The sequence below is a fragment of the Juglans regia genome, chromosome 9 (assembly GCF_001411555.2).
Source record: "Juglans regia cultivar Chandler chromosome 9, Walnut 2.0, whole genome shotgun sequence".
NCBI lineage: Eukaryota > Viridiplantae > Streptophyta > Magnoliopsida > Fagales > Juglandaceae > Juglans > Juglans regia.
Window position 1 is genome coordinate 22624365 of NC_049909.1, and position 17280 is coordinate 22641644.

The following is a 17280-nucleotide window of genomic DNA, read 5'->3' on the forward strand; positions in this document are numbered from 1 at the left end:
TTGTAATTTGATTCTTTGATATGATAGGAACATACGAGAAATTATATTTATAGTTGTAAAATATATTAATGTTGTGTAATATTTTTTTAAAAAATAAGTAAATATAATATATATAAAGAAATTATTTTAAATAATAAATTTTATTTTTATTTTAAATAATTATGCAATATTTGTGAAATGTACGATTATATGTAAATCCGGCACAAAGAAACAGAGATATTATATGTAAATCCGGACAAATGCATGAACATTGAACACTCATCTTTACTTGAATGCATCCAATAACCATCAAATTTTCAGCGCCGCTACATTCTCATCCCTTTTTCCTTCGACGTAAGTACAGCATCATCTTAAATGATAGATAAATAAATTTTTTTATAATAATTATATTTTAAATTAAGATAATTTTATATGTTTGCACAATAAAAGCATGACATCCGAAGCGAAAAGCTGAGTTCTCACTCTCCCGGCCACCACAACACGACACACCACACACATCTCTCCATTATCTCTCTTCTTTGTCTTTTGTGGACTGTGGCCCCAGAAGAGCCCCCCACCCACGTGTCAAACCCTCCTAATTCGGAACTTCACGTGTCACGCTCTCGACGGCCCAATTTACCCTTCTCTTCATGATCGATCGGTTATCCATCACCTCCACATCACACTCATTTTTATTTGCCAACCACGTCCATCTATATTTTTACCACTATCATTAGCAATTTAGGAAATTGACTAATCTAACCTTAATCCGGAGACGTGGCATGCATTCGTTGGTTTCTTAGAAAACCACATGGAAGTGCATGTGTAATTTAACGGCTACCCACCCACATAAGTGTATATAGTCAATGTCCTATATAATTCTCCATACACATTTAATATTGAAGGCCTCGAAATTAACTCATTTGCAACAAGCTCTGTACGATCGATCACTCAAAGCTCTCTTTCTCCGTTATGTTCTCCTCCGATAAGCCTAATTCGCAGCTCAAACCAAAAAAGTTCTGAAACATACGCCGCTGCTAGGGTTAATTCGTGCGGGTCATGGAGAGCACTGACGTGTCCACCGGCTCGCAACAGCCGAACCTCCCGCCAGGGTTCCGGTTCCATCCGACAGATGAAGAGCTAGTGGTTCATTACCTCAAGAAAAAGGTTAGCTCGGCTCCCCTTCCGGTCGCAATCATCGCTGAGGTTGATCTTTACAAATTTGATCCGTGGGAACTCCCAGGTACAAACAATATGTTTGATTTCATCAAAATCTAGCTGCAGACAATTTTCATGTTTTTTCTCATGCGTACGTTGTAGTAGCAGTGCTTAATTAGTAGGTTTATACGTTTCTTCAGCTAAGGCTACGTTTGGCGAGCAAGAGTGGTACTTTTTTAGTCCTAGGGACCGCAAGTACCCGAACGGGGCTAGACCGAACCGGGCGGCAACTTCTGGGTATTGGAAGGCGACGGGAACTGACAAACCTGTGCTAAGTTCGGGGAGTAATCAAAAGGTTGGTGTGAAGAAAGCCCTTGTGTTCTATGGAGGGAAGCCTCCAAAGGGGATCAAGACCAATTGGATTATGCATGAGTACCGGCTGGCAGATAACAAGGCTAGCAATAAGCCTCCTGGGTGTGATTTAGGCAACAAGAAGAACTCTTTGAGGGTAATTTTCCGGACTGTACATGTAATTTTGATTGTTCTTAATCATTGGGGGGTAATTGTGAAAACCCACTTGAATCGTTGATGAATTGATTGTTTTTTGTTTAGCTTGATGATTGGGTCCTATGTCGAATCTACAAAAAGAACAACACGCATAGACCTGTTGATCACGAAAGGGAGGACTCGATGGATGACATGATTGGACCAATACAACCTTCAGTTGCCGTGGGCCAACATGTGAAACTACAACTACTTCCAAAGGGGCCCAGTACCAACTATGGCCTCGAAAATTACCCCAGTATGTTCGAAGGGATGGTAAGCAGTACTGATGGGGTCAACTCTGCTAGAGCGATGTGCCAGTTAGCCTGTTCAAGTTCCAAGCGCGAGCTACCTATGGTTCCAGCCATGGCAATTACCTCGAATAACTTCCCTCCGAAACGGACACTCCCTTCTTTGTACTGGAATGATCATGATCAGGACGCAACCGGGCCTTCATCGAGCAAGAGATTGCATCTGGATGGTAGTGATGATCAAAGCGGAGCAAGGACGACTGATGGGAATGCGTCAACGTCTATAGCCACTCTGCTTAGCCAGCTCCCACAGACCCCTTCATTGCACCAACAGGCAATGCTGGGGTCTATTAATGGAGACGGCCTTTTTCGGGCACCTTGTCAGCAGCTACCTGGTTTGAACTGGTATTCTTAATTAAATTTCGAGTATTGAGCACGAGTGATTGCGCATGTACATTATGAACTTGTCATGTCTAAGTAACATTATGATCGAGCGACTAAAGGCTGCATGCAGAGCTTAATTCCGTCGTGTAAATTGCCAGCAGTACTGATCCATGTTATCTACTTGTCGAAGTTGCAGAAAGTTGGGATGGGATAACGTACGTACGTACATGATTTTGATGGCTATTTACGAGACTAAAGAGCTAGCGTATAACAGACTTCTGAAATGGCCTCGAAGTCTTCTAAGTGTAAAAGGTATATATATATATAGCTGCCAATTTCAGATGAGGCCATTAGCCGTATATATATATTCAGACAGTTTTATATATCGTATACATATAAACTAGGTTTTTTTTTTCATGTAGAAGTGGAAAGAAAAAAGAAGATCAGATATTGCTATCTAGCTTTTCATGTAGAAAACTAAAACATACAGATGATCATTTCGTATATTTTGTCTGTGACATAACGCTACATCCTCCATGTATATATCGAAATTCGAAGCTAATATATTGCAGAACTTCATCATTTTTGTACATCTTATAATTAAATGGATAATGATCGATTATGGTTTGTCTGTGCATTATTATGTCTGTTGCATCTTGATCATTGGCCGAAGTGTGCTTTATATATGACTGTACCTAAAAATTGTAAGAGAGTGCTTGGTTTTCGATCAGCTTCTTTACAAAATACATAAACCAGTCCTGATCCCCTGTCACTAAATAAACCCAAGAAGCTAAGGTAAGATCAGATGATCTTTTATATTTCGATTATCTTTATGCTCCTTTCCATCCAGGTCTGTGCGTAGGAAATATATGAACGATGAATATACAATCTAATATTGTACAGTATTCTTGCGTCCTCAATGATTTGCCAATTGATGAGACTTGGAAAAGGTGAAGCGTAATTATTTATAACCGTCCATTGGAGAGAAATTTATTAGGACGATCATGTATATATATTGTCATGATCAATGGACTTTTCTTTTCTTTTCTTTTTTCGTTTTCGTTTTCGTTTTTGTTTTTTTGTTAAATTGGTAAAGGTATCTATTATGAAGTAGGATGCTATTATCTATAATTTGGCCGTAGAAACGCATCATGATCACAGGATCATAAAGATATTAATTAAGACAATATTAACAGGAAAACATAAATGTATTGCCTGATCAAAAGTTAAATATCTTTTGTAGGTTAAGAATTGCATGGTCATGTTTTTTGGCCGAGATTTTATCTAGAAAAAAAAAAAAGAAAAAGAAAAAGGAAAAGAAAAGGGAAACGAAGAGGAAGATGTACGTATTATTACCTCGTAAAAAATGTTCAACTTAAAAAGAGATTTAGGCCACTTTTGGACAGTGAAATAAGATGAGATGGTTCTAGATAAAACTTGAAATTTAAGTAAAATATTATTATAATATTATTTTTTATTATTATTATTATTTTAAAATTTTAAAAAAATTAAATTATTTATTATATTTTGTGTGAAAATTTAAAAAAAATATAATGATGAGATGAAAATATATAAGATAAGATAAAACCATTTCTATATCCAAGCGGGCCTTAATTTTCAAGAGAAATTGAAACCTAAAGATCATGACCTAGCTAGCTAATGAGTCATTAAAGGAACAAGATGAAGGGCTATGGTTTAGGCCTTACACTTGAAAGTTCAAGAAAAATCTGAAACTGTTATATATTTTTCATAGAATAATTAATTAATTAATTATAACCAATCATCGAGAGCTGTATATATAAATATATATATGACCGATCTCTATTTTGAAATTAAGGTGTTCAAGTAGTACTGATCATGATCATGATCCCTTCTCAGAATCTTCAACTTTTCTATGCCATGTTACTATATATATAGCAAGCTAGCTAGGGTTGTCATGCGGAAGAGTGAGAGTACTGCATATGAATCGATCATGCAGACTCATGCATGGCCCAGGAAGTGGAAGTCGAGTAATTTGCTTTTGCTTTTCAACACGATTAAATTTTAATCCACCCAATATATATATATCCTCGATCGAATTGTCTTGACTAGAACAAAAAATTCTGAAGATACTTGAGCAGCACGGTTGTCATCATGATTTTCTTTCATCGCGCGTACTCATGATGATAAGACGTAGCCAAGTATATTCCATGACCCTTTGATGTCACATGCACACGATCTTGACATGATCAGCAAGATCAGGAGGCTACCTCTAAAGTGGCTAGATTTCTTTTCTTGCTGTCTTAATGCATGCATATATGGGACCGTTCTCACTATCTTCTGAAGGGAATCATTATCTTTAAACCACACGAATTAAATAGCTTTTAATTGCATTCCTTCCTATGGAAAAATACAAAACAACTTTAAATATAAGATTCCTCATCATGGGTGCTTCATTTTGGAATAGATATTGATGAGGCGATGAAATGCGCAATTATCGCAATCCATTTTTAGGATGATGCTCTTGCAAAGTCTTGAAATCAATAAATATATATATATATATATATATATATATATGCTGATGAATACATTAATGAAAGATATCTGTCTCTTCACGCCTGTATAGATACCAAAATACCAATACAAATTAAGCATGCCGTGAGTAGAAATACCACAATTTGTATCCTCAACTGCAAATTAATTAAAGAAAAAAAAGGGCATTTGAATTGGCTCACTAGCTACGTACTACTAGTAGTTTGATTCTTAATTATTGGATCCTACTCTTTCATGCCCATCTGATCATAAAAAGTCAAAAAGCAAATCAAATTTGAACGATCATCAGTTATATTTGTAGCGTGCGTGTGAGAAAGAGATTAATTTCTGACCAAATTAATTACACAAAAAGGTTTCAACTTTCAAATATTGATCATGAAATCCTGTCTACCAAACAAAATTTAAAAGAAAATTTGGAGAATATATAACTTTTGAATCGGAAAGCAGTCAAGTACTAGCTAGCATGCATAAAGGTCTAAGATGATCCGAAGATTTTAGATAAGTTGAATAAAATATTATTATTACGTTAAAATTTTAAAAAATTAAATTATTTATTATGTTTTATGTAAAAATCTTAAAAATTTATAATAATGAAAGGATTTTTATATCTAAATTGAAAGTGTTTGCAGGCACAAGATGCTTGAACCCACAATAATAACATTTGGGTGGATGGGATGGTACAGAATTTTTTGAAGATTGATGAGCAATTAATTACATTGGGGTGCATATATGGTACATAAATTTTTGAAGATTAATGTAACGAGCAATGATATTTACATAATATATTTTACAATACATTTTATAACACATATTATAAAATAAAAATATTTTTATAAAATGATGTTAGTTTTATAAATTATTTTATAAAAATACTCCTTATTTAAAATATTATTATATAAAATATTATATAAATTGTTGTGTGTTTATTATTTTTCTAGTATAATTATTCTCCGGTTATTACGGGACAAAACAGGGACTGGAGTTTTCTGGCCTGCAGTTGCAGCTAGCTAGTTGGCAATATGTACGCAATGGGAATAAAACCCTTATCATTGAAATTTGAACGCAAATGAATGAGTATGAGCTATAGATCATTCATTGGCTGTTACGTACGTACCGTTTGTTTCAAGTATATATTGACAAAACAAAAGAACACTCCAAAACAAATTATTACTGATCAAATCCCAAACAGATGCGCGCAGAGATGTGAAAGGGCTGAGATCTGTCAGATACAAATGATATGGGATGTGGGTCCTAAGGATCAAATTAATCAGCTCTATTTTATGACGTCATATTTATTTTTATATAAAAAAATAATATTATACATCATACTCTTACTATATTTTCATCATATTAAATAGTATGTGACACATTTATTACTATTAAATAATAAAGAAACATATAATAAATAATAATTTAATAATGATAAAATGTATCGTATCATACTTAATAAGATAAAAATATGGTGGTAGTATAGTGTATAATTTACAGGCCCATGGTCATCTACAGGCCCACGTACAGTCCAGTCCATCTACAGGCCCACAAACCCAGCTTGTAGGTCAAGCCCGACATCTTAATCGAATTTTATCTTCCCAATTTCAATCGCAACTCGAGACCACTGCACCAGCCTCCAAGGATTTACCTTCCCCAAATGCAACCTTGTTCAAGTTCTTCCATAGTCCGCCTCACCTCACAGAAAGAGGTTAGCTTTGCATTTCTCTCTCCGAGTTTTTTTTGTAGCAGTAGTAGTAGTTAGCAAGAGAGAGAACTCAGCTTCTTTTTTAACGAGGAAAAAAGCCTTCTGCTTTATTCAAAAATGAAGGAAGAAGAAGTGAATCGATGCCAGATTCAGGAGTGGTATCCGAGATTTAAATCCGTGTCCATTAAAACCCAAATTCATGAACTTCCCGAACCCTTTATCCAATACCTTCTTGACGATTCTTCCCCTTTCCTGTTACCTATCTCCATCTCGAATGATGATGCCCTGCCCAATCGAGTTCATAAACCCGAAGAGGAAGAAGACTATCAGGTATCAGAAGGATCCGACGACGATTCAGAACCACCTTCGCCTCCCCCTTCTTTTCCTGAACTCGAATTGAAGATTAAGGAGTCAATCGAATCTCTTGGCGGTGCAATCTTCCCTAAATTGAATTGGAGTGCACCAAAAGACTCTGCTTGGATTAGCTCAACAGGGAGTCTCCGATGCACTAATTTTAGTGAGATTGCGCTCTTGCTGCGATCATCTGACTCGTTGATCCATGATTTGTGTCATGCATATGATTCGTGCGGTGATAAGTCCTCATCAAGACCACCGAGTTTCTTCCTTGCACTCCGCAAGTGGTACTCATCCCTTAGGCCGGAGATGGAATTCCGTTGTTTCGTACGGGGTCACAACCTCGTCGGTATTTCCCAGCGTGAGGTCACGACCTTTTATCCTCTTCTTCTGGAGAAGAAAAATTATTTTGAGCGATTGATCCAGGAATTTTATGAAGCTATTGTACATCTAAAATTTGAGTCGGAGAATTATACGTTTGATGTTTATGTTACCAAGGATGAGCGGATCAAGGTTTTGGATTTCAACCCTTGGGGTGCATTTACATTGCCTATGTTATTTGATTGGGAGGAGTTAGAAGAGACTAGTAGGGAAGAAGGAAAGACAGTGGATTTCAGAATCGTGGAGAGTCAGTGCGCTGTTAGGCCTGGTTTGAAGACAGCAGTGCCATATGATTACTTGGATGTCGGCCCCGGAAGTGGCTGGGATCAATTTCTAAGGAGTGCTGACGATGAGTATCAGAGGCAGACGAGGTTTACTGAAGCAGGTGCTTGAGGTGCTTTTGAATGTCTTGATTCTTGAGGATAGTGTTTGCTGCAGTTTCCTTTCTACAACTATAGTGTTTATGTTCGCTTTTCATGGGCAGACTATAGATGTTATCTGTTATTTTTTTTTCAATGGTTGTGTTGTTGATCGAAAAACAAGATTTAGCATATGCAAATCTTCCCGGTCTTTTCCTCTTCCATTCAATTTCCTTATTTCTGATTGTCATCTTGATTCTCAAAAAAGTATAGGGATATGGACTCGGACACTACCGCATTTAATTAAATCACAACCTCATAGTCATTCCTCCATACATAATTCATAAACGATATTTGGTTGACATGCGAATTATCATTGCTATCATCGAGGTTCGCAAGGTCTCATCAATGGGGCTATCCATTGGCTTGCAGTATCCCGAAATGGCATAGAGGGTCCTTCGTTTGAATGGCTATCCATTAAGCACTAGGTTCTCGGTTTTAGATTTTGTACTTGGGAGTTCTTGGTTTTGAAATGACTACATATGTATCATTTTTTATCTTTAGTTGCCTCTTGATTTGAAGGTATTGATCCATGTTGCCGCATGATGCCTTATTCTAATTGTAAGTTGTATTGATGAATGTGGATGGGAAAAGCAAAGTTACGAGGATATTGCCTTCTTTGGCAGGCAAGACACTGAAACTTTTTTACCGTGGCAAGCGGGTGGAACTTGAGGAACAAGCATACCGAGCTCTATCCAATGCCACAACTTGATAACATCTTACAGGGACCCAACACAAACACGAGTTTATTCCTCCCAAGGTCCAATGATATATATATATATATATATTTTGTGCTCTCTCAAAGTAGAACTCGGACACCAAACATGATGGTGTCGGTTGAGATGGCCTTCAAATTAGAACAAGAAATAGAAAGTTGGGTAAAACTATACTTCACTCTGTGTCACTAACTTGTATGAGCATCCTGCGATTTGCATTGTGATTCCGGTGGCAAAGGAAACACACATCATTAAATCATAGGTCACAGTTATAATGGGAGAAGTTTATCCGCCTTCAACCAGCAGCTTCTCAAGAAAACTTTACAGTAGTACAGATTACTGTTGCAATGAATCATGCCAGCCAGCCATGATCTGGATTGCTTTGTATATCACTTCTGAGTCACAATCCACGAGAAAGTGGGTATTCTCTCTCACAGTTGAATCAGCAATTCCTCCTTACCATCCGACTTCTGAGTGTTACAATGTTGTTTACTCCTGACGGGGGGAACAAGAAAATGACAACAGAAGGTATGCACGTCAGAGACTGTTTAGCTGCTTTGGCACTTATGCGATAATTAAATTTGAATGAAGCTGCAAGCGCAAAATGATACTAGAAGCCACTTCATGTACCTGAGGAGGATCTATGGATGGAGAACTGGAGTTGGCTTCTTCTGGTGTCTCTAAAATTCTTGCTTCTGACTTCTCATTTGAATAACTAGCAAAGAGAAAATCAATCAATGTAAGAAATAGAACATAACCAAACATTGCCAAGTCCATGCACCTAGTTAATTTAGACTAACAAACGCTAGCCACAGAAAAACTTTACGCCAAAATCACGCGATTAATTGACACGGGTTTCTTAAATGAACGCAAAACAGGAGAATTCTAATGGTTGAAATTTTCCTTAAAATACAGAAATAAAAGAGAGAAGACAAAAGATAATGAGGAAAAACTATCGTTTAGATCTGCCCAAAGAAAGTCTCAGAATCAGTCAAATTCTATCCACATGTGACATATCCTTGAATCACATACACCCAATATAAGCCAGAAAACTCAAACTCCTTGTACTTATTTTGCAGGATCACTAGAACTCGATGGCTGCAGACAATTTTAATGAATGCAGTCATACCTTTATCTGTGGAGGAAACAAAATAGTCATGCAGCTTCATCTTTGAATAGTAGATGATTTGCTCTATCTTTATACAGGCATCACATAAAACTTCAAATAAGCCAGAAAACCAAGCATATCTAAACACAGGGCCAAATCAGGAGCCAATCCCAAACTGACATTATGAGGAAAGCCATCCCTCAACATGCACATCTTCTTCACCATATATTTTTGTGCCAACAAAGTCACAACAGGGCCAATATGCCTACTTGGCCTTATTCTAATGCTTGAATATTGTTCCCCCAATTAGGCGTCCCCCTATATATTCCCCCAGTGTACTTGGGTTGCACCAACAACACTTTTGAACTTTTGAATACAGTGTTGTATTCAAAAGTGTTGTATCTTTGCCTTTAAAAAACATATTGTTCCTCCAAAGAAAAAAGAAAGAAGGGAGAAGACAAAAAAGATGAGGGTAACATATGGTTTAGATCTGCCCAAAGAAATCTCAGAATCAGTAATTTTATGATTTTATCCTTGCATCACATACACCTAACTGAGGACATTTTAAGTAAATGAGATCAACATTTAAATGAATGCAGTCACACAGCTATTTATTTTAACAGAGTATATGATTTGCTCAAACCAGCATGAGACTTAAGATTTCCAAACATCCCATCTTTACGCATTCATCACATGAAACTTCAAATAAGATAGAAAAACAGATCATATCTAAAGCATATCTAAATTTTAGCCATTTAGATTGTTCTCCACCAACCAGATCATTTTCAGGAGAATATTTAGAATCAATACCAAGTTCTTCCATCTTCAGCCCTTACCACCAACTCAATATAATCTATATTAAATACTCACGTAGATAGTATTGTCACCCAGATAAGCTCTACACAGTCCACCCAAAGAAGTCTTTGTTCCACTGGGATCACACCATAGGTAACTAGATGAGCAAAGGGCCAAAGTTTCCATCCTGCCTGCATAATACAACCAACACCAAGGTCAGATGGAAGAGGAGTTAGATAAAAAATATATATCGACCTCAACTACAAGGATCAAGCTGAACTTGGCCCGAGTTAACAATGAAAATATAATTATCAAAGCTAAATGAGCTACTAAGATAACTACAAAGAAACATTGGTGAAGAACATACACACACAATGCATACAAAATCGAGTTAGAATTTATAGAAAGATATTTCAAACAAAAGAATGCAAAAATTCAATGAAGATTAACTACTTTGACACAAAGTAAAGAGGGCACAGACAGAGAAGGAAGTCAGATTTTAAGTTGGGCTGTAAAAACTCTCAGAAGAATGCAAAGATATAGCATTAGTAGCAGAAGGTTCACTTACAGTTAGCATGGGCCAGAAAGTTGCCTTCAATTCGTTGAAAATACTAACTGGGGATTCAAGACGCAAAAATCCCAAGACAGTAAAATAAATGCTGTTCCAAACTGCTGCCCATGCAGTTTGGTCGAAGATAACTTTGGCAGGAACCACCCACCAGTCTTGGAAAGGAAAAAGCTCCTGGAAATAGGAGGAAGCTGTTTCAGTGAACCAAAAGAACTGAAATAGAAAATCCAATTAACAAGAAAATATAAACCATAATAATCACCTCACAGAACTGGTAATAATAATGAGAAAGGGAACCGTGTAAACTAAAGCCAACAAGGCCAGATCTGAACATTCGTGCTCGATCAAACTCAAAGAGAGGTTTCCCTTCATAGCACTGCAGAATTCATGAATTTTCTTAATGAAGAAATTATGTAAAAGGTAATTTCTTAAAGCAAAAACAAGATTAAGGACTAATTTGACAACAAGGACAAACCTGTGCAATCCAATCCCCTAGAGAGTACACCACTCCACTAATAACCATTTTTGCTAAAACTGGATTTTTCTTAAGAGCTTCCTCGTAAGCAGTCCAGTTGTGTTGAGGTGCATATCTTAGTATCTCAAAAATCGTCCACCCCTATAAAATAAAAATAACAAGTTTAGAAGATAAAATAGATTAAACCTGTGTTTATTGCGCCATGCACGAATATATCAAAGGTTATAATTATTTAAAGCCCCTTTTAAATCAAAAGTGCATACCATAAAGGTTTTGATACGAGTAATTTAAGATTCCCACATAAGCAATCACAAACTTGCAGAGGTAATTCACTAGAGTAACTAGTTGGAATTTTTTTTTTAGATATTGTTTAGCACTGCTCTAGCCAATCCCAGGCTACAGCATCTCCTGGGACTTAAGTGCACAGATCTCTCCGCTTCAACATAACAGCTCCACGTCTTTTGTAGCCTTTTTTCTTCTAACCATACAGCCTTTAACTTCCAATGAATCATATCTTGCCACAATCAAACCACCAAGTTCCCGGCAATGCAATTCATCCGTCTGCATTTGCTCATCCCAGATAAGTTTGTTCAATACAATTGTTGCATTCCAGCTGTCCATCTTGTAGTGCCATGAAAACTTAGATTAATTGCCATCTTGTGAAACTTTAAGCTTCGAGTCAACAAGTTGAGATCAATCACGAAACCCTTGAAAATCAGGTCCCCAATTCATTCATGCACCTTTAGTTGTATACATAGCATCATTTGACTCTTTCCAACCATATGAATTATCGAACTGGCATAACAGCACTATGGTTAGCACCAATTCATTGCGATCCAAAAGCCATGAATCCACTGCAAAGCACCTAAAGACAATCCAAACAATCATTTGCCGTTTGCCCCAAACAATCCTATCGAATTTGGAGCAGCATACCCATTGCCTCAGTAAACCCGGACACTCGCTTAAACCACCTTGACTATTTCCCTCAGCCCCGATCGAAAAAGAAGAAAGAATAAATAGAATTTGGAGTAGAAGAAGAGGTTGAATGGATCCGCACTAAGAACCGAACTAAGCACAGACTTGAGCATTGAACCTAACTTAAAACCTATTTCCAATAGCATCAAAGCATCAAAGCATTAACTTCAAACACACACCAAAATCTGAAAATCACCAACGAAAACCACAGCTACTCATCTAATCATCACAAACACATAATACGAACAGAAAATACTAGAAAAAAAAGATCAAATTGATTTATAGGGCGACTCACATGCCAGTAATCCTGGTCAATGGTGAGCAACTTGGTGATGGCGAAAGAACCCGCAGCCAGAACTATCGTCGCGTTGATGGTCCTATCCAACAGTCTCTCTATTTCCTCGCTCTTCCCCACTCCATCACCAACGGAGCCCGAAGAAGAAGAGGAAGGAAAGCTTTGAAATTCACCGGCCCCTTCGAACGAGAGCCTACCCTCATTCGCTCCGAACCCGCTCACCAACTCCTTTTCCAACCCACCTTCCATCTCCACCCGGCTCACCACCACGCCTTCTTGATGGTCCGTACCGTCCGTACTATGTACTGGGATCACATCCTGCTCTTCCCCCACGGACACGGAGCGTACCACCCACAACTTCGTTCTCTGTTTTTTGTTTCTAGAGACAAGTGGGGTCTGGGAAAACTTGGAGATGGTTCTGAAGTTAGGCTTCGGTTTGGAAGGGGGGAGAACGCTCTGGGGAGATATGGAGTGTAAGGAAGCCATGGCTATGGCTACGGCTACGGCAGCAGACTGAGTTGGGAGGAAACTGAGTTGAGTCCAACAGACTGTTTCTCCGAGTTGTAACAGTCAGAGTTGGGGTTATGTAGGTTGGATTTGGGAGGGAAACTTTGGTGCCTCGCGGTGTATGGTATTGTGCTGATTTGACTTCAATTTTCAAATTTATCCATCAAGTTGGTGATGTCTTTCATGCTTTATGATTGGCTGGCATGGTGGAAAGTAGACTTTTATGGTGGACTGTGATGCTGCTTATTTTACTTCCGAGAGATGAAATTATTGATGATGAACGTGGTCCACATGAGAAATGGTGGCTATAAAAATAGCCCCAACTTTGTAAATAAGAAAACAACCACAAAAAAAAAATATATATATATATATATAAATACTTCAATTTCGACTTTGCACGTTTTCTTCTTTGAATACGTTATATGCAAGTCTGTTAAAAAATACCCGAGATTCATTATATTTATAAAAATAATTAAAATATTAATATTGCTTTGTATAAATTGATCTGGCAGGCGTTGGTATTAAATGTGTTAATATACAGGTATATAAATATTCTATAACATATGTTTATTTTATTTTATTGATATCATGATCTTCATTTATCTTTTAATACGTTTTTAAAAAAAAACATTTATTCATTTTTTTTTTTTTTTGGAAAGTATTAATTCATCTCTTGAATGAAGAGGTTGGACTTCAGCAGTAGGCCCCAACAATCAATCTGTAAGAGTCCCCTCCACGCTACCATTTAAAGCACCTTTAAGTTATCCACAAGTTCTGAATTTGTGGGCCCCCTACCACGTACTCCATAGCTAATTGCCAACTCGGCATGAAAGTTACGCTTCTGTAATATCTCTTCCTAGTGGTTCAAGATAATTCCGTGGACTTAACATTATTTTGGCTTCATTTTCTGCGAGCCACTCCTGTATTGACAGGAGCACACGGATCACATTTAGCACCGAATCAGCAACAAAATTAGCAATACTATGATTTTAGGAATTAACCATTGTACATTCTTTTCATACTTTATTTGTTATTATAGCAAGCATAGCCTCATGTACCTATATATTTACCAATTCTATCATTATAAAAATAAGTCTTAAAAATAAAAAAGTTCATGTTTTAGAAAATTTAATATGGTCTCAGCCTAATCACAATCCTCTCTCTACCTCCTCCATGGCCTCTTCTTTAAACCCTCACCACCCTTCTTCCTTCTCGCACCTCCTTCATTCATCCGATTCTCTTAGTTTTATTCTTAGTTATAGCCTTCTTATAGGGGATAATTTTTCCAAATAACAGAAAGCCATGACCCGTGCTCTTAATGCCAACAAATTAAGTTTTGTTGATGGCACTCTCCCACTCCACAATCCCAACTCTATCGACTACCCCCAATGGAACCAATTAAAGGACATGGTCCTTACATGGCTTCTAAACTCCATCAGTCCCTCCAACTCCAACTCCCTTGAATTTCACAGCGACCCTCGTGAAGTCTAGCTTGATCTTCAATCCCCTTTTTGTCACGGCAACAATAGCCATATCTACCATCTCAAACGTGAACTGTCATCCCTGCACCAAAACACTCATTATGTTCATGAGTATTACAACCAAATTAAACAAATATGGGATGAACTTAGCCATTTACAACAAACCAATGATCTCAAAGAATTGCAACAAGAAGCTGAGGATGAACATGTTTACCAATTTCTACTTGGCCTTAATGACTCATTCTTCCAACTCAGAACACAAATTCTTGCAATGGAATTCCTTCCTCTCATCACCAAAATTTTTTCTATTCATTTTTCAGTAAGAGCAGCAGCGTCTCCTCTACCTTCGACCACCATCATCTGATTTGATAGCATTCGCCACCCATGGCCACTATCCCGTGAAGACCACCCTCCCACTGCTCAGAATGTGGCAAATACGGCCACCTGTGTGACCGCTGCTAGCGCATCATCGACTACCCATCAAGCCGAGACCCACGACCCAAGCTGCGACCTTTTCTTCTCGGCAAACCTCCCCTTTGGTTTGTCGTCTACCTTGAACAACGCCTGCATCTCCTCTATCTCGTCGTCGGTGCTTAGTTTGTCACTGAATCTCTACCAAAAGCTGCTCGACTTGCTCACTCTGACCACCTCCTCAGCCAACTTCGTGGGTAATCATGTGTCTCATCCTCCCCTCTTTTCGACAGCCATCGTGACTGGGTCATGACAAAGGTGTCAGCGACCACATGTGCCATGAGATAACCCTCTTCACCTCCCTTTCTATTTCTTCTCCTGAGAAGCACGTTAGATTACCCACAGACCACACTCTTCGCATAGAAGGTGTCAACACTTGTGTTTTGACCCAAAACCTAATTTTGCAAAATGTCTTTTATGTCCCTCACTTTACTTTTAATCTCCTCTTAGTCCCTCAGCTTACTATTAATCATTCTTGCACTGTTCTTTTTCCTCTACTAATTTTTTTTTCAGGACCCACACTTAACGAGGCTGATTGGAGCGGGTGAGCTTTACAATGAGCTTTATGTGTACCGGCCCAAACCCATTATGGCCCTCTCCACGCAAACTACTGCGAATAAAACCTTATGGCATCAAAGCCTAGGTCATCATTCCCGCTTAATCATTCCTAGTCTTTTTGATAATCCCTATGTTATTTTTGATTGTGATGTTTGTGCTCATTCTAAGCACACAAGACTACATTTTCATTCTCATGCTAATAAAAGTAATTTTGTTTTTAATCGCATTTTCTATGATATACAAGGTGGTTACCATACTTCTTCACTATGTGGTGCTCATTACTTTTTTACAATAGTTAATGATTTTTCACGCACTACTTGGATTTATCTTATACGTTATAAATCTAATGCCTATACCCATTTTATGCATATCTTTGCACTTATCCAAAATCAGTTCAACACCATGATTAAAATAATTAGAACTGATAATGGACAAGAATTTCTTTCCCACAAATTTCAAACTTATTTTCATGATCACGACATCATTCATGAACGTACTTGTTTTGAAACTCCGCAACAAAATGGTGTTACGGAATGGAAACACCGACACCTCCTGAATGACCTTGCAATCTCCATTTTCAAGCTCACTTACCTTTGACTTTTTGGGGTGAATGTATCATCACCACGGCCTATCTCATCAACCGTACACCAAGTCTTATTCTCTAAAATAAATCTTCTTTTGAATTTATCTTCAACTCTTCCCCTACCTATGATTACCTTTGCATGTTCAATTGCCTTTGTTATGCTCAAACTCTCCATGCTTCTCGAGATAAGTTTTTCCCTCGTGCCTCTAAATGTGTCTTTCTTGGCTATCCTAACACTCATAAAGCCTACAAACTTTATAATCTCGACACTCAAGCCATCTTCTATTCTCGTGATGTCACTTTCCATGAACAGCAATTTCTCTTTCAAGAAATTCCTGATTTTACACACACCTTCCTCCTTATCCTCCATCTCCATCTCCCTGTCCCTAAGCCTATATTGTCATCCCCTTCTCCCACTTCTTCCATTAGCAACCACGATCCACCCCCTCCTCCTACTTCTTTTCGCCCTCGCCTCACAACTACCCGACCAACATATCTTCAAGATTATGTCTGCCCGACCCTACACACAAAGCCCACGACATCCTCACCCGCTGCACATCCCTCAAGTACTGCTCATCATTTATCTGTTTTTCTTTCATTTTCTCGTTTCTCACATTCTCATCTTAATTTTTTAACTGCCCTCACTACTTTTATTGAACATTCCTGCTATTTCACTGCTATTCGCCATTCCCATTGGCATGAAGCTATGTCTGCTGAACTTTGTGCTCTTGAAGACAATTCAACTTAGACACTTGATCCACTACCTCCTGGTAAGAAACTCATTGGTTGCAAACGGGTATTTAAAACTAGGCTTAAAGCGGATGGCTTCGTCGAAAGATACAAAGTTCGGCTAGTAGCCAAAGGCTACACTCAAGTTATAGGCCTTGACTATCATGAGATTTTTGCTTCCATTGCCAAAATGACCATTGTTTGGTATTTGTTGGTTGTCGTTGCTACACAACAATGGATCATCTATCAACTTGATTTCAACAATATTTTTTTACATGGTGATCTTAATGAGGAAGTATATATGACACCTCCTCCCGGTTAT

General features: G+C 37.9%; 3 protein-coding genes across 3 annotated transcripts; 2 read left to right on the forward strand and 1 right to left on the reverse strand.

The window, feature by feature from the left end:
• Positions 1 to 868: 868 nt before the first annotated feature.
• On the forward strand, positions 869 to 2907 carry LOC108993104 (NAC transcription factor 56). Its single transcript, XM_018967871.2, has 3 exons — positions 869 to 1222; positions 1338 to 1645; positions 1750 to 2907. The coding sequence occupies exons 1-3, from the start codon at positions 1039 to 1041 to the stop codon at positions 2344 to 2346; spliced, it is 1089 nt and encodes a 362-aa protein (XP_018823416.1). The 5' UTR covers positions 869 to 1038; the 3' UTR covers positions 2347 to 2907.
• A 3530-nt stretch (positions 2908 to 6437) lies between these two features.
• Positions 6438 to 7968, forward strand: LOC108993125 (cell division cycle protein 123 homolog). The gene has a single exon (XM_035694255.1). The coding sequence runs from the start codon at positions 6661 to 6663 to the stop codon at positions 7669 to 7671; it is 1011 nt and encodes a 336-aa protein (XP_035550148.1). The 5' UTR covers positions 6438 to 6660; the 3' UTR covers positions 7672 to 7968.
• A 453-nt stretch (positions 7969 to 8421) lies between these two features.
• Positions 8422 to 13262, reverse strand: LOC108993109. Its single transcript, XM_018967883.2, has 7 exons — positions 12630 to 13262; positions 11360 to 11500; positions 11147 to 11260; positions 10885 to 11058; positions 10392 to 10507; positions 9044 to 9128; positions 8422 to 8908 (listed from the first exon to the last, which is right to left on the reverse strand). Exons 1-7 carry the CDS (start codon positions 13113 to 13115, stop codon positions 8903 to 8905), a joined length of 1122 nt encoding a protein of 373 aa, XP_018823428.1. The 5' UTR covers positions 13116 to 13262; the 3' UTR covers positions 8422 to 8902.
• Positions 13263 to 17280: the final 4018 nt, after the last annotated feature.

What these genes read in the sequence shown, in the direction of transcription:
- LOC108993104 (XM_018967871.2), top strand. Translation starts at nt 1,039, where the DNA reads ATGGAGAGCACTGACGTGTCCACCGGCTCGCAACAGCCGAACCTCCCG. An exon ending in TGATCCGTGGGAACTCCCAG is followed by an intron (nt 1,223 to 1,337) that starts GTACAAACAATA and finishes ACGTTTCTTCAG; the next exon opens with CTAAGGCTACGTTTGGCGAG. An exon ending in ACAAGAAGAACTCTTTGAGG is followed by an intron (nt 1,646 to 1,749) that starts GTAATTTTCCGG and finishes TTTTTTGTTTAG; the next exon opens with CTTGATGATTGGGTCCTATG.
- LOC108993125 (XM_035694255.1), top strand. Translation starts at nt 6,661, where the DNA reads ATGAAGGAAGAAGAAGTGAATCGATGCCAGATTCAGGAGTGGTATCCG.
- LOC108993109 (XM_018967883.2), bottom strand. Translation starts at nt 13,115, where the DNA reads ATGGCTTCCTTACACTCCATATCTCCCCAGAGCGTTCTCCCCCCTTCC. An exon ending in TTGACCAGGATTACTGGCAT is followed by an intron (nt 11,501 to 12,629) that starts GTGAGTCGCCCT and finishes TTTATTTTATAG; the next exon opens with GGGTGGACGATTTTTGAGAT. An exon ending in CTTTCTGGCCCATGCTAACT is followed by an intron (nt 10,508 to 10,884) that starts GTAAGTGAACCT and finishes TGTATTATGCAG; the next exon opens with GCAGGATGGAAACTTTGGCC.